The following is a 16407-nucleotide window of genomic DNA, read 5'->3' on the forward strand; positions in this document are numbered from 1 at the left end:
TGGAGTGCAGTGGCGCGATCTCGACTCACTGCAAGCTCCGCTTCTCAGGTTCACGCCATTCTCCTGCCTCAGCTTCCCGAGTAGCTGGGACTACAGGTGCCCACCACCACGCCCGGCTAATTTTTTGTGTTTTTAGTAGAGACGGGGTTTCATTGTGTTAGCCAGGATGGTCTCGATCTCCTGACCTCGTGATCCACCCGCCTCAGCCTCCCAAAATGCTGGGATTACAGGCGTGAGCCACTGTGCCTGGCCAATTTTTGTATTTTTAGTAGAGACGGGGGTTTCACCGTCTTAGCCAGGATGGTCTCCATCTCCTGATCTTGTGATCCACGCACCTTGGCCTCCCAAGGTGCTGGGATCACAGGCGTGAGCCACTGCACCTGGCCCTAGTTTTTTGTATTTTTAGTAGAGACGGGGTTTCACCGCGTTAGCAAGGATGGTCTCGATCTCCTGACCTGGTGATCCACCCACCTCTGCCTCCCAAAGTGCTGGGATTACAGGCGTGAGCCACCACGCTGGACCTGTAATATTTCTTAATAATTTTGTTCATGAAATGATGTTTTGACTGCCATCTATCACACGAGGCCAGGTGTGGAATTTTACACTTGTGTTTTGTTGAGACTCAAAAAGTTTCGGATTTATAGACCATTGCCACTGTAGAAATTTCCTCCTTGTTCTTCCAGGGATGCCTCAGGGCATCGAACTTCAGAGATAACCAGTGTTCTGATTTCTGCCTCCATAGACTAGTTTTACCTATTCTTTTTAATTTTTTTATTTTTTATTTTTATTTTTTGAGACAGATTCTCGCTCTGTTTCCCAGGGTGGAGTGCAGTGCAGTGGCACGATCTCAGCTCACTGCAAGCTCCGCCTCCCGGGTTCACGCCATTTTCCTGGCTCAGCCTCCTGAGTAGCTGGAATTACAGGTGCCCGGCACCGTGCCCAGCTAATTTTATTGTATTTTTAGTAGAAACAAGGTTTCACCATGTTAGCCAGGAGGGTCTCGATCTCCTGACCTTGTGATCCGTCCGTCTTGGCCTCCCAAAGTGCTGGGATTTCAGGCGTGAGCCACTGCGCCCGGCCCTAGTTTTACCTATTCTTGAACTAAACTAAATAGGATCACAAAGTCTGGTTTCTCTGGCTTGCCATATGGTTTTTTGTGTTTTTTTGTTTATTTTTATTTATTTATTTTTTTGAGACAGAGTTTTGCTCTTGTGGCCCAGGCTGGAGTGCAGCGGCACTTTCTTGTTTCACTGCAATCTCTGTCTCCTGGATTCAAGCGATTCTCCTGCATCAGCCTCCTGAGTAGTTGGGATTACAGGCACCCGCCGCCACCATGCGCGGCTAATTTTTTGGTTTTTGCTGTTTTCTTTTTTTTTTAGTAGAGATGGGGTTTCACCATGTTGGCCAGGCTGGTCTCGAACTCCTGACCTCAGGTGATCCACTCTCCTCGGCCTATTAAAGTGCTGGGATTATAGGCGTGAGCCACCGCGCCCAGCCTGCTGTACATTTTTGAGATTCTTCCATGTTGTATGAGGTACTAGTTGGTTTTTTATTGCTCAGTAGTATTCTGTTATATGAATATGCAATCATTTGTTTATCCACACCGGTATTGATGGACCTGTGGCTTCTTTCCAGTTTTTGGCCATTGGGAATAAAGCTGCTGTGAATATTTGTGTCCAACTCTCTGCATGTACACATGCTGTCATCTGTCTTGAGCATATACCAAGGAGTGGAACCGTTAGGTCATAGGGTGTGATCAGTGCTATTAAAAACTGCTACAGGCTGGGTATGGTGGCTCACACCTGTAGTCCCAGCACTTTGGGAGGCTGAGGCGGGTGGATCACCTGAGGTCAGCAGTTCGAGACCAACCTGGCCAATGTGGCGAAACCCTGTCTCTACTGAAAATTTAAAAATTAGCTGGGCGTGGCGGTGGGCGTCTATAATCCCAGCTACTCCGGAAGCTGAGGCAGGAAAATGGCTTGGACCCAGGAGGTGGAGGCTGCAGCGAGTCAGGATCAAGCCACTGCACTCCAGCCGTGGCGATGGAGCGAGACTCCGTCTCCAAAAAAAACAGCTGAGGGCTGGGCACAGTGGCTCATACCTGCAATCCCAGCACTTTGGAAGTCCGAGGCGGGAGGATCGCTTGAGCCCAGGAGTTCAAGACTAAGCTGGGCAACATATGGAGACCTCGTCTCTACAAAAAAATACAAAAAATTAGCTAGGTATGTTGGCATGCGCCTGTAGTCCCAGCTAGTTGGGAGGCTGAGAGGCTAAGGCAGGAGGATTGCTTGAGCCCAGGAGGTCAAGACTGCAGTGAGCCCTGATTGCACCACTGTACTCCAGCCTGGGTGACAGAGTGACACCCAGTCTAAAAAAACAAAAACAAAAAACAAAAACTGCTCATCATGTCTCCAAAGTGGCTGTACCATTTGCTGCTCTCCCCAGCAATGAATGGCATTTCTAGTTTAAGCCTCAGTTGTATTGAAAAGTGGGGATAAAAAGAATACCCACTCCAGGACAGTGTTGTGTGGATTTAAACAAGGTTTTGTGTGTACAAGGCTCAGAACAGAGCCGGGCACACAGGAGGTCCTTGGGTTGGATCAGGTGGGTCTGACGCACTGGGTGTCCGTTTGCTGCCTCCCCCTCAGGTGTAGAGCAGACCAAACAGTGCAAGGAGGAGCCCAAGGAGGAGAAGGTGGTGAAGACGGAGAGCGTCCTGATCAAGCGGCGCCTGTCAGCCCAGGGCCAAGCCATCTCGGTGGTGGGTTCCCTGAGCTCCATGTCCCCTCTGGAGGAAGAGGCACCGCAGGCCAAGAGGAGGCCAGAGCCCATTATCCCTGTCACTCAGCCCCGGTGAGTCCTCTTCTGGGTGCTAGGGCAGGACAGCAGCCCTGCCCTGAAGATCTGGTTCTCAGCTCATGTGCGTGTGTGTGTGTGTGTGTGTGTGTAAGTGAGAGGCAGACAGAAGGAAGTCTGGACTAGGTTCTCTCTGACTCCCGAGTCAGTGCCATAACCACTAAGCCTTTGCTGTTTTCTTTCCTGTAAAAAAAAACAAAAACAAAAAAAAACCCTTTTTTATGTCTAAAATTGGAATAATGATAGTATCTTTCTCATAAGGATCAAAAAATAATTAAATTAGTTTGTGGTGATGGTGATGGTTAGATAACTAGATTAGATAACTCCAGTGAAAAGTGATTGTGATTGTCAAGCATTTCGCATAGTTCCTGATGTGTAGTAAATGCTACTGGCTGTCACCATCATTGTCCCCATTATTACCTCCCTTACACACCACAAAATCCAGCCAGTCCCGGCCACCCAAGTTTTTTTTTTTTTTGAGTCGGAGTCTCACTCTGTCTCCCAGGCTGGAGTGCAGTGGTGCGATCTCAGCTCACTGCAAGCTCCGCCTCCCGGGTTCGTGCCATTCTCCTGCCTCAGCCTCCCGAGTAGCTGGGACTACAGGCGCCCGCCACCACGCCTAGCTAATTTTTTGTATTTTTAGTAGAGACGGGGTTTCACTGTGTTAGCCAGGATGGTCTCGATCTCCTGACCTCGTGATCCGCCTGCCTCGGCCTCCCAAAGTGTTGGGATTACAAGCATGAGCCACCATGCCCAGCCCCAAGTCTTACTGACACAGCTGAGCGGGATCTGCTACCCTCCGAGCTCTCTTCTGCTACCCTCACCCCTCCTCCACTCGTGCCCACAAGCCTGTTCCCACCTAAGGGCCTTTGCCTGGAGAGCTGGTCCCCCAGACATTTGTGTGTCTTGTCCCAGCCTCCGTTCAGATCCCCACTCACAGAAGCCTTCCGTAAGATGCCCTCTGCAAAACCAAAATAACATCCTCTTCCTTCCTCTTACCTACCACCACGCTGTGCCTCAGAGACACAGAGGAATTGGAGAGGCAGCATGGGGATGGGGGCCATCTCTGTTGCCTACCAAGTCCTTGAAGTTGGGAGAGTCACCAGACAGGCCCATGCTGCAGTCTGGGTTACTGCATCTCTCTCACTGCTCTTGCACGCAGGCTGGCAGGCGCCGGTGGGCGCAAGAAAATTTTCCGTCTCAGCGACGTGCTGAAGCCCCTTACCGATGCCCAGGTGGAAGCCATGAAGCTGGGCGCTGTGAAGCGGATCCTGCGGGCTGAGAAGGCTGTGGCCTGCAGCGGGGCAGCCCAGGTGTGCCCCTGCTAGCCCCCACCCCATCCTTCCAGTCCCTCTACCCAAGCATCCACCTCACAACCAGCGAAGAGTCTGGCCCTGGCGTCAAACCTCCCTGGCTGTGGACCCCAGCTCTGCTGCCCACAGCCGCTTCTCCAGATCACTCCCATCCTCCATAAAACAGAGACAGTAGTGGCAGCTCCTCCCAGGTGATGAGTAGGATATGTGCAATGAGCACAGGCACTCACGTGCACAGGGCGGGTGCTGGGAGGCCTCTGCAAGTGAGGGCTGCTCTCGTGGTCTTGGTTCTTCATGGTTGTTAACGTTCTTACTGTTACTATTTAGCTTTAGAAATATACCTGGTTCTCTGTCCTGATTCTGCCACTTGCTGGCACTGTTACCTTCAAAGAATGGGGAAAAGTGACTTTTTCCCCATTCTGTGAAGTTAATTTTTGATTAGCCAGTAGTATAGAAACATACTCCCTGAGCTGAAAAATATTTCCGGGGAATCCAGATCCAGTACTCTTCCGTGGCCATCACCTGCACCCCATCCCTCTCTTCAAAGGTGACAAAGGCACAAATGAGGGGAATCTTTGAGGATCTTTTTCTGTGCATTTAAGTACATTGCTGCTCCTAGAAACTCATTTTTATTCTGTGGTGATCGATCCCCACCCTGGTACCCCCACCCCCTGCCACACAAACGGGACCTTCCTGGGCATAAGGGTCCTCGACTGGCCTTCCTCACTTCACTCCTTGTCTGCTCTGAGAGTTCCTGCGTCTGGGTGGGGGGAGTTGAAGGGCACGATTGCGGAGTCCCTGGATTGCCCACCCTACACTGACATGCTGGCTCACCCTCCCACCAGGTCCGCATAAAGATCCTGGCCAGCCTGGTGACACAGTTCAACTCAGGCCTGAAGGCGGAGGTCTTGTCCTTCATCCTGGAGGATGTGCGGGCCCGCCTGGATCTGGCCTTCGCCTGGCTCTACCAGGAGTACAACGCCTACCTGGCTGCGGGTGCCTCGGGCTCCCTGGACAAGTATGAGGACTGCCTCATCCGCCTGCTCTCTGGCCTGCAGGAGAAACCAGACCAGAAGGATGGGTGAGGGGGCTGACCCTGCACCCTCCTGTCCCTGAGAGGCTCCCTCTCCTGGTGCCACCCTCCCTTTCTGATTGTGACCACCTCCCTCTTCATCACCCCCCAAGTCAGTCTTCCTCGCACCCATCCCAAGTCTTCTGTCCTCCTCCCCCTCTGGAGGCACGTTCAAGGTTGTAGTTTTGCATGTGGGCTCCAGGTCGCACTCCCTGAGCTGTTCCCCACCTCTGCCACTTGCTCTAAGCTTGCTCTGAGTGGCTTTGTCACTCCCCCTCTGTGCCATTTTCCCATCTGTAAATAACAGTGCTCACCCATGGGCCTGGAGATAGACTTCTCTATACCCCATTCACTACCTGAGTTGGTTCTGTAGCTTCCTCCCTATCCGTGGCCTCCAGCGTACTCATCTGTCCTCCACACAGCTCCAGGAACATTTTATTATATAAATCCTTTTATTACTTCCCCACAAGGAACCTTCCATGGTTCTCCATTGCTCTTGGGATAAAACACAGCCTCCTTACTGTGACCAATGAGGCCTTATGTGACCCAATCACTTTGGCTTTACCCCCCGAACATTAGCCACATTGGCCTTCTGTCTATTCCTCAAACGTGCCAAATTCAGGGCGCTGGTGCTTCTTGTTCTGTCCACCTGGAATGCTCTTCCCTCAACTCTATGTGTGGTTGGCTCCTTCTCATCCACCAGTGTACTGAACTATAACTTCGAAGCGGCTTTTTGAGGCCACCATATCTAAAATACCCACACCCTTCTCCACCCGCCATCATTCCCTCCCATTCTTATGTTCAATGAATAAAGTTAGGAATCCCTGTTTGACAAAAGGAAGAAATGAGTTTCAGAGAGGTGCAGTCTCTGCCCAGATCATCCAGCCGCCAGCTTTTGAACCCTGGTCTGTTCACCTCCAAAGCTTTATAACCAGGGGCTTGAACAAGCAGCCCCTGAGGGAGGGCCTGCTGGCCCTAAGCTCCTACAGTTCAGCAGGGCCTGGGAGCCAGGCGGCCTCTTCCTCTGCAGCCATGGCCCTCCCTCTGTCTCTGGCAGGATCTTCACCAAGGTTGTGCTGGAGGCGCCACTCATCACAGAGAGTGCCCTGGAGGTGGTCCGCAAGTACTGCGAGGATGAGGTGAGGACAGGCCCTGGTCACTGCAGCCTGGGGCAGGGGACAGGGCCCTGCCCTGAGGGGTCTGAAGGGCACACAGCCTAAACCTTGTGGCTGGGGGTTTCATGAGGGACCGGGCCCTTTTGTCCAGGTACCTGATCAGAGGCAGGCAGGAGGGACAGAGCCCAGAGGCACACTCAGGTGGGCTGAGCTCGGGTCCCTTTCCTCTTGCTGCAGAGTCGCACCTATCTGGGCATGTCCACGCTTCGAGACCTGATCTTCAAGCGCCCGTCCCGCCAGTTCCAGTACCTGCATGTCCTCCTCGACCTCAGCTCCCATGAGAAGGACAAGGTGATCCCCTCCTCCACTTCCTGGCTGCCCTCAGCCTGCAGCTTGCAGAGGCCACCTCTATCCTGAGGAACCAGCCCTACCTCTTCCACACTCTCTTGCAAGTTTCTCTGGGCCCATTCCCTTCTTTCAGTGGTTTTTCGGCTATTGCCGGGTTTCTGTCTGTTTTATTTTCATTTTCAGTGGCATCAAGCTGCCTAGAAACCAGGGTTACTGTGCCTGAGTCTGCCTGTAGTGTGTACACACACACGTGTGCTTGCCCTCCTGGGAAGGGCAGTCCCACTCTCGCTCTTTGTCCACGTGTGGTGGCCAGCACAGGCTCCTCGTGCAGCCCAGTCCTGTGCCGGGGCCTGAGGGCATTGCCCAGCCCAGCAGGGGAGCCGGTGTGGCTTCAGCCAGCAGTGAGGACACAGCGTGCTCAGCAGCTGAGCAGAGCAGTGTGCGGCTGCCCTGGGGAGGGAGGGGCCGACCATCTGGTTGTGGGGTGGGCAGGGGAGGTGTTTCAAGGAAGGCTTCCTTCAAGGAGGGGACATGTACGCTGAGACCTGAAAAATCAGTAGCTGGGTGTGCTCTAGACAGAGGGGACAGATGTGCACGTGCTGTGATTGAGAGTGCCCTTGACCCATCGTTGCCTGCAGCCTTTTGCCCCAGCCCTTGCCTGGTAGCGTTTTAATTCATTCAGCAGACCTTCATCGCACACCCCTGGCCCTGGCCCTGGCCATGTGTTGCTGCTGGGGTCAGAGTGCCCAGGCCCAGACCCTGCCCTCACAGCTCCCGGCAGATGATATCTGAGTGAAACGGTTTAGCTGGCAGTAGGCATTCTAGGGAGACTTGGCAGGGAATGGCACTTTTAAGGAACTGAGGAGCTCTCCCTCTGCTTGGAGCTTAGTGAGCAAGGCAAGGAGCAGTGACAGGCAGATGGGCTGGAGAGGCAGGCAGTGAGGTGGTGCTGCGGGTCCGGCCCTGGCCAGGATATCTGCCTCCTGCGCCGGGGACCAGCCCTGGGCCCTGGTAACAGCTGGGCTGCCCCTTCTCAGCCTCGGGCTTGTTTTCACATGAGTGTTGCCATGCTCGCAGGAATAGCTGTTCTTCCTCTTACCTCTTCCCTGACCCTGCCCTTCTCCATCTTCCTCCTCAGGTGCGCTCCCAGGCCCTGCTGTTCATCAAACGCATGTATGAGAAGGAGCAGCTGCGGGAGTATGTGGAGAAATTTGCCCTCAACTACCTGCAGCTCCTGGTGCACCCCAACCCACCGTCTGTGCTGTTTGGAGCTGACAAGGACACAGGTTGGGCGCAGGTCATCAGATGCATATTGAGCGCTGCTGTGTCAACGCTCTGGGCCCTGCGAGCAGAGGGGATGAGTGGGGAAGCCACTCAGACACCAATGACGGGAATAGGCAGGACTGAGACAGCCACCTGGGGGCTGTGGGAGTCAGGGTAGGGGGCATCTGGCCCAGCCTGGGGGGTCAGGGAGAGAGATCTGGAGGACAAGGAGAGCCAGCCATCGGTGGGGCCCAAGGAAGGACCAGGCAGGGCCATCTCAGGCAGGTTCCCTCAGCAGAGCCCTGAGTCCCCCAGGATTACAGACAGGTAGACTCAGACCCCGAGTAAATGGACCATTAAATGGGAAGGCTTGGGGCCATGATAGGGCAGCACGGGAGGCCCGGCCCAGGTGCCAGGAAGCATTCCCAGGAGACGCACAGCCTTCGGGAGGCCCAGAAGCTGAGTAGGTGCCATGGACCAGGCAAAGAGGAGGGTGGATGCAAAGGCAAAGAAACCAGGGCCCTCGGGACTGTTAGAAGGGATGTGTGACCAACATGGAGGGCAGCAGGGCTGCAGTGGGCCGGGGCCACCCCATACAACACCTGGCAGACAGTGCGAGGCAGGGAGCTGGGGGTTTGTTCTGAGGCCACAGGGCAGGCGTGGCTGGGCTTGGAGCCGGAGAGGGACAGGGTCAGGACCGCACTTTAGAAAGATCCTTCTAGTTGCCTTGTGTATTGGCAGTCAGGGGAGGCTGGAGGTGGGACATCCTGGTCCCCCCCATTTCCCTGCCCTAGAGCAATTAGCACCCCAGCCCCGGCTCCTGTCTCTGCCCTCCCCGGCTCCACTGCCCAAGAAGGGACAGTTCCTGAGGGTCCGAGGGGGTTGGAGAAGAGTGTGGGCCAATCTGATGCCCACTCCTGCCCTGTCAGAGGTGGCAGCACCCTGGACGGAGGAGACAGTGAAGCAGTGTCTCTACCTCTACCTGGCCCTCCTGCCTCAGAACCACAAGCTGATCCATGAGCTGGCGGCCGTGTACACTGAAGCCATCGCCGACATCAAGCGGACGGTGCTGAGGGTCATTGAGCAGCCGGTGAGGCCCCTGAGCCCACCAGGCCCTGCCCACCCATGGGCAGGGCTGTGTCCCCAGCTCCAGCTCTTCCCCAACCTGCTCCACCTCAGAGTGTGCCAAGCCCGAAGGGTGGTGACCCCGGGCCGACCCAGGCTGTGTAGCTTGTGGGTGGTCTGCATGTCACTCCTGAGGAAACGTCAAGTGGCCCAGCAGTTAGGAGCCTGGAGCTGATAGACCTGGGCTGGCGTTCACTTCTTGCTTTCTCACTGCGACCTTGGGCCCGTCAGTAAAAACGGGGAAGACATTCCAGTCCCTCCATGCTGATGCAAGGAGTCCATGAACTCAGGCACATAAACCTCTGTGTTACTGTCACTTGATGAGCTGGCCTTCCCGGTGTTGCTAATGGGACTCTCTAGCTGTCATTACATAAACATAAGTCCTTCCCGCCCCTCTCTCTGGAGGCACAGGGCTGCCCACATGAGAAGCAGCTCAGTGACAGACTAGCACCTGAGATTAGAAGGTCTGCTCTTCCAGTTTGCAGCAGGATTTGAAACCACCTTTTTTCTTTCTGCCCCTGACATTTTTGGATTACAGAACATTTTCATGATAAACTGGAGAGAGAACTGTATGTTAATCCCCACCTATCTGCCATTTGGGTTCAGTGGGGCCCTTTCCTGGAAAATGGGGATAACAGGCTTGTAGTCAGGAGGAAACAGATTTTTAGCCCCATTCTCAAGATGGGCCAACTGTGGAAAAGTGATCTCACTTTGCGGAAAAGTGATCTGGTGGGGCTGTGAGCTTCTCGAGGGCAGAGACAGTCAGTTTTCGTCAGGAGCATAAACGTTACTGGGCGAAGGTGGAGCCCGACCCTGGCTCCTGTTTGGTGTTCACCGCGGGGCAGGCTCAGGACGCAGCAGCAGGTGGAGCCTGGTCTGGGCTCGCAGCCAAGCCAGCTGCACGTGAGAAACCAAGTCACAAAGCGGGTGGGTGGAGCCAGAAACATCTTCACCAGTGAGTGAAGCCCAGGGTGGGCATTCGAGGTCAGGTCAAGTCTGAGCCACAGAGGAGTGGCCTGCAGGAGGACAGCCCGGCCAGGGCTGAGAGCTGGAGCAGGCCCATGTCCGGAGAGGCTGCAGGGAGAGGCCAAGGTTCCTCTGACCCTCCTGCCCTTCCCCACCTTTCCCCCGCCCTCCAAACCCTGTCACCAGTCTCACCCTGGGCCCCAGCATGCCCCGCAGCCACCCTGCCGGCAACACCTGAGCCTCCCCTAAGCTCTCACCCTGGGTCTGGTCATCCCTGTCTCTGCCTCTAGATCCGAGGAATGGGCATGAACTCCCCGGAGCTGCTCCTGCTGGTGGAAAATTGTCCCAAGGGGGCAGAGACACTGGTCACGCGATGTCTGCATAGCCTCACAGACAAAGGTGACACTGGAGACCCACCTTTCATGGCTTTCCTCCCTTTCCTTAGCCTTCCCTGGGCCCTGGGGATCCGAGCTCCTGGGTCCCAGATAGTCGTACCTCTTGTGGGTCTGTGCCTGTCCTAGGGCCTCAGTTTCTCCATTTGGAACAGTGTGGTGCTAATTGCACATGAGCAGCCAACGGTGAAGTTGCCATCCCTTCCCGCACACCCGCCTGCTTCTCCTTCCTGGGTGCCCACCCTTCCCCACGCTCCCTTCCGCCTCCAACTCGGTGCCTCCTGCTGCTTCCATGCAGTGCCACCCTCCCCGGAGCTGGTGAAGCGGGTCCGGGATCTCTACCACAAGCGACTGCCAGACGTCCGCTTCCTCATCCCGGTGCTCAATGGGCTGGAGAAGGTATGGAGCTGGAGGCCCGTCTGTCCCTGCCACCTGGGACATGTGGGACTGGGAGGGGCAGGGCAGCACGTTGCTTCAGCAGCAGTTGAGCCAGAGGCACATAGCAGAGGGCAGAAGGCACCTTTCCTGTGGTCAGAAGTCATGGAAGCCGCTGACACCTGGGTACCCTGGAAATGCAGAGCAGCTCCTGGCCTCATTTGCATGGGCACCTGGGTGCCAGTGGCTCTGCTGCTTCCTCCTCTACCTCAAGCAGGTCCCTTCCCCCTTGGAGACTCGCTTTTCTCCTCTGTCAGACAAGGATCAGGATGCCTCTTGGGGGCACACACACGTGACATGCAGAGGGCTCAGATGGGGTGAGAGCTGGGGAGAAAGCTCCGCGCTGAGGGTGTGGTGAGGGTAGGAGGGGCTCAGTGAGCCAGAGCTTGCCCTCAGCTCCCCAGGGCGAGCAGAAGGGGTGGCTTGTCTAGAAGGGAAATGAGGGTATACCTGACTCAACCCCCACCCCACCACCTTCTCCCTGTAGAAAGAGGTGATCCAGGCCCTGCCTAAACTCATCAAACTCAACCCCATCGTGGTGAAGGAAGTCTTCAACCGCCTGCTGGGCACCCAGCATGGTAGGTGATGCAGCCTCCTCCCCATCAAGAGGCCCACCCACTCCAGGTGCTGGGGCAGGAGGCAAGGTGCAGGCGTCCCCCCTCAGGGAGAGAGGACACGTCCTGCTCCCTGGGACACCAGCTGTACTGGACATCTCCATGTGTCCCGGAGCTCCCAGGCCACCCTCCGGGATGTTTGTATGATGTTTTCATTCACAGCAGGGGCAAGACCGTGGAGCTGGGGGTGGAGGCTCCAGCAGCGTCTTCCCTTTTAGGATCTGGCCACACACCAGCCCCTCTCAGGCCCGGCTCCAGTCTGGCCCCTCCTCAGATCTTGCCTGAATCCCTCAAGCTGTGGGCCAGGGGCATTTTGTTTTGACACAGTCAAAAAGAAAACGTGAGGCCGGGCACAGTGGCTCACACCTGTAATCCCAGCACTTTGGGAGGCCGAGGCGGGTGGATCACAATTTCAGGAGATCAAGACCATCCTGGCTAACACAGTGAAACCCCATCTCTACTAAAAATACAAAAAATTAGCCAGGCGTGGCGGCGGGCGCCTGTAGTCCCAGCTACTTGGGAGGCTGAGGCAGAATGGCGTGAACCGGGAGGCGGAGCTTGCAGTGAGCAGAGATGGCGCCACTGCACTCCAGCCTGGGCGACAGAGCGAGACTCCGTCTCAAAAAAAGAAAAGAAAAGCAAAACTTTCAACTTAGGAAAACTAGCAAGGGATTCTTCGCCCTTACCCCGGTGGTTGGTGCCAGAGAAAAAATGGAGGATGTCTGTTCCACGCAGACCCTGGTGGTTTAAAACACACACACAGGTGGCTCTGGAACCATCAAAATAGTAGCAGCAAAGAGCCACTCCACCAGCCTCCTCCCCTCCACTCCCCCAGGTCCCACACAGCAGAAGGCTCCGGCCACTTTTTGGAAGCCTGTAGCCTGGCTCCATCTTGCCTTGTGCTGCAAATGCCCACGAGCCCCTGTGCCGCTTTGGAGTCTGTGTTGGGGACCACACAATGAGGTGGTCCTACCCTGCCCTCGGGGGTGCACAGCCCGGAGGCAGAGAGACCCAGCCATGCCCCACACTACCCAGGATGGGAGCCCAGGATGGGGAGGAGCACACGGTGGCAACCTCAGGCTGCCTGAGGGCTGCTCCTGCCTTCGGTGTCCCCTTTTTAGGTTGTCAGTCACTTCCCCTGTTCCAGCCCTGAAAGCAGAGGGCACCTCATCTTTGCTCGCAGCTCCCCCGATCTGGGGAACTTAGACCCATCTCTTCACTTACACGTCCGCACTGTCTCCCCCACCCTTCCTCCCACCCACTGCAGGTGAGGGAAACTCGGCCTTGTCCCCGCTGAACCCTGGAGAGCTCCTGATCGCATTACACAACATCGACTCCGTGAAGTGCGACATGAAATCCATCATCAAAGGTGAGGCGCTTCCCCCCCCACTCCAATGGCCTGGCCCCTGCAACGCCAGGGCAGGACCTCAGTCACCCACATGCCCCCACTGGAATCTGCCAAGTCAAAGACTGTGTCACTCACAGCCCCACCTCAGAGCTCTGGAGAGCCACCTCCCTCCCTCCCTCCTTATCCTGCCTTCTCTTCCCTCCCTCCCTCCCTCCTCCTCCTTCCTTCCTTTCAGGTTTTACCCTTTACAACCCACCTTTTTCTGCCTCTGTCTAAGGCATTCTGATGTACCTGCTGTGCGCTGGCACAGAGTGGGCCTAAAGCAGTCAGAGGTAGCCCCACCCCTAGCCCCGACGAACAGAAGGAAGCAGGGCACACCGTGAGTGGTAGTCAGAGGCGCAGCAGCAGGGCAGACCCAGGGCTCCAGGGCACTTGTGGGCCAGGGTAGATGAGGCAGGAGAGCTTGCTTCCAGGGCAGCAGGGTTGGTGACGAACTGGTCGGCTCACCATGGCCCCCACTCACTGAGCACTCTGCGCTGGGCTCTCCCTGAACGCCTACAGGCCTGAGCCTGCTGGTCCGTCACTTGGTGAGTATGTTCACTTCCATTGTGTAGACAGGAAATGGAGGCTCCAGAGAGGTTAGGTGACTTACTCAGGGCCGCGCAGAAGCTAAGTGGTGTGGTAGAAAAAACAGAATCTGAAGTGAAACGGACCTGGGTGGGAATCCCAGCTCCGCCGGTTCCACGTCTGAGGACCACCTCCCCTGAGACTGCCCGCCCCTCCACCCGTCCTGAGCAAGGTTTCTGGGCCAGGAGCCATCCTGTCCCACGGAGCTGGACACCCTCACTGTCGCCCTCTCTGCTCAGAAGACTGCTGTCCTTTGATTTCTCTTCTCACCCTCAGACGGGAAGGGGCTTCCTCTCTGTGCTGCTTACTTTCGTGTTGTAGCTTGAAACAGCTTTTCAGTGACTTACTTCCTAACCTTCCTCTGCAAGTTATCTGAGAAACGTTTAAGGTCAAGAGAGGAGCTTATGGAAATGTCAAACCCACATTAAAACCCAGGAGGCACCAAGGCCACTCATGGGAGACCAGCAGGGAGGAAAGATCTCCAGGCTCATATGCCAGGGCTGTGGTCTTCACATTCCTCGACCCCTTTGGTGATCTGAGGAAAGTTCTAGCCCATTCCCAGGACAGTATGCTCATATTATTTGCATACAGTTTGAGGGGGTTCACACATACACACACCCCAAGGCCATTTGTGGACCCAAATTAGAAGCCCTGAGGATCCTAGGCCCAGAAGAAAGGGCCTTTTCGGAGGCCACACAGGCCACCAGGAGCCAGGCCCCTGAGGATCCTCAGCCCAGGAGAAAGGGCCTTGCCAGAGGCCACACAGGCCACCAGGAGTGAGGCCCCTGGAGGGTTCAGCAGGGCCTGCCCTACACCACCCCACCCTTTTCTTCCAACACGCCCAGGCGTGCATGCTGCAGGCTAGACAACCCTCCAGCTGGTGTCCCCAGCACCCAACCCACGTTTTTCTCCTTCTCGGGCACCAGCAGTCTTCCTGGTTGCAGTCTAAGCTCCAGATCACAAAGTCTGGTCCTTTTGTTGTGCACTGTTCACTCCCCCATAGACCACCCTGTTCCTCTGGGGAGCTTGTCTATAACTAGACCCACTCCTGGTAGTCCAGCATTAAGAAAACTCAGCACCTCCGCTCACCCATATCCATCCTGGGTAGTGCTGGGGACACAGGAAGGACAGCCCTAGCCCTGTCCTTCCAGGGCTTACAGTCCAGGGAAAGAGACAAGAAGTCCCTGGACAGTAACAACTGAGAGGAGTGGCCTGGGACTGGGCAGCCCAGAGGGGCCACGTAACCCAGCCTGGGTGTGGGACATCAGGGAAGGCTTCCCAAAAAAGGGGACACTCAGGCTGAGACCAAGGAAGGATGAGTAGGTGGCAACAGCAGGAGACTGCAGGGACCGAGGGAGGTGCTCGCCGGCTGGTTCTGGACCTAGGGGACGAAGGAGGGGGCCTGGTCAAGAGAGGAGGTCAGGCTGTCGCTATCAGGAAAGGTGCCCCTGGGGCCTGCCCACAGGAGTCTTGCAGGCCGCGTGGGAATTTGACCTTGTTTCTTGAGGGTCTCTGGGAGGCGAGTCAGGTCTGAGCTTTCCAAAACACCCTTCAGGCTGCTGTATGGAGAATGGATCGGAGGCTCGGGGGAGGCCCAGGTGGGGGGCTGGGGCAAAGCTGACAGGGAAGGAGGAGGGGAGGGGTGATTCCGGAGCCTTTAGGTGGCTGAGCGGGCGGGACCAGTGACCACCTGGCCCTGAGGAGGAGCAGGGGCTTCCTCGGTTTCTGGCAGGTCCTTGCCTCCACTCTCTGCTCTGCCCATTCAGCCTCCTCCCCACCTGTCTACACCCCCCCTCCCTTAGAGACCCTACCCCTGTTCTCCATTAGCCTCTCAAGGATTTGGGGGGTTGGGGTGCTCTTCTGGCTCAATAAAGACTTCCTGGTTGACACTCACATGGCAAGTGGTGTTTGGGGAAGGGCTTCAAAGGCAGCTCCTGGGGCCTCCCATTAGCATAGTGGATTGGGGCACAGCCACCCACTGGGGGAACAGACCCCAGGGCCTGCCTTCCTTGGGTGCTCGTGCTGTGCCAACCCTCTGGGTCCTACTGGTACTGGCACTGGGTGTTGAGCTGGGGGCTCATCGTATGCCCCGGCCCCAGCCTCCTCTTGTCCCTCCCTTCACTATTACTCTACTGATTGTGCCCATATCCCCCACACAGCCCTTAGCCTGGCACGCCCCATCTTCCCAGCACCAGCGCAAGCACTGTATCCTTGTCAGGACTGGGTGGGCAGTCCCTTGGCCCCCTGACGAGCTGGTCTGTGGACTGCTGTTCTCTCTGGAAGGGCTGATGGAAGCCAATAACTGCCTTCCCTCCCTAGCAGGGCTGGGGGGCCCTGCCACTCCCGCAGAGCTTGGCAACACATCTTTCCCAAGGTCGTCCTTAAAGTGAGGGGCCACGGGTTCCCTGTTCCACCCATGTTTGGGGCTTCCTGGAGTTGGATGTCTTCTCCCTTGAACCAAGCCTGCAGGTTTTCCAAGGGCGGGGCTGCAGTGTGCCTTCTGCTGGGTGGGGGCAGTCTTCTGTCTCCCACAGGGGCTTTAGAATCAGGGCTTTAGAAGTCTTCCCCTCACATGGGCAGACAGCAGGGCCGGGACTCCCACCTCCCAGGGGGCAGCTGGGCAGAGAGGACAGGCCCACTCTCCGCCTCCTCGCAGCCACCAACCTGTGCTTTGCGGAGCGGAACGTGTACACGTCAGAGGTGCTGGCCGTGGTGATGCAGCAGCTGATGGAGCAGAGCCCCCTGCCCATGCTGCTCATGAGGACCGTCATCCAGTCCCTGACCATGTACCCCCGCCTGGGGGGCTTCGTCATGAACATCCTGTCCCGCCTCATCATGAAGCAGGTAACCCACCCCCGGCCACCCCGCCCCCAGGCTGCAGATAGCAGCTTCTAGCCTGCTTGCCCTCCCCTTCCCCCGGCTGACCCCGGAGG

General features: G+C 56.3%; 1 protein-coding gene and 1 long non-coding RNA gene across 2 annotated transcripts in view; one reads left to right on the top strand and one right to left on the bottom strand.

Annotated features, from left to right (window-relative positions):
• The window catches only part of SYMPK (symplekin scaffold protein), a 46456-nt gene that overhangs the window by 27654 nt on the left and 2395 nt on the right, over nucleotides 1-16407 (top strand). Inside the window, exons 12-23 of the mRNA XM_055249452.2 lie at nucleotides 2649-2853; nucleotides 4019-4169; nucleotides 5015-5250; nucleotides 6299-6380; nucleotides 6594-6707; nucleotides 7843-7990; nucleotides 8897-9057; nucleotides 10349-10457; nucleotides 10749-10849; nucleotides 11373-11463; nucleotides 12767-12868; nucleotides 16131-16318. Coding sequence (XP_055105427.2) covers nucleotides 2649-2853; nucleotides 4019-4169; nucleotides 5015-5250; nucleotides 6299-6380; nucleotides 6594-6707; nucleotides 7843-7990; nucleotides 8897-9057; nucleotides 10349-10457; nucleotides 10749-10849; nucleotides 11373-11463; nucleotides 12767-12868; nucleotides 16131-16318 — 1688 coding nt within the window. The remainder of the gene's footprint in view (nucleotides 1-2648; nucleotides 2854-4018; nucleotides 4170-5014; nucleotides 5251-6298; nucleotides 6381-6593; nucleotides 6708-7842; nucleotides 7991-8896; nucleotides 9058-10348; nucleotides 10458-10748; nucleotides 10850-11372; nucleotides 11464-12766; nucleotides 12869-16130; nucleotides 16319-16407) is intronic.
• Nucleotides 13188-15827, bottom strand: LOC134733015 (uncharacterized). The gene is made up of 2 exons (XR_010116551.1): nucleotides 15369-15827; nucleotides 13188-13516 (listed from the first exon to the last, which is right to left on the bottom strand). It is a non-coding gene; the product is annotated as an uncharacterized lncRNA (long non-coding RNA).

Source organism: Symphalangus syndactylus, chromosome 17, assembly GCF_028878055.3.
Source record: "Symphalangus syndactylus isolate Jambi chromosome 17, NHGRI_mSymSyn1-v2.1_pri, whole genome shotgun sequence".
In the NCBI taxonomy this organism is placed as follows: Eukaryota; Metazoa; Chordata; class Mammalia; order Primates; family Hylobatidae; genus Symphalangus; species Symphalangus syndactylus.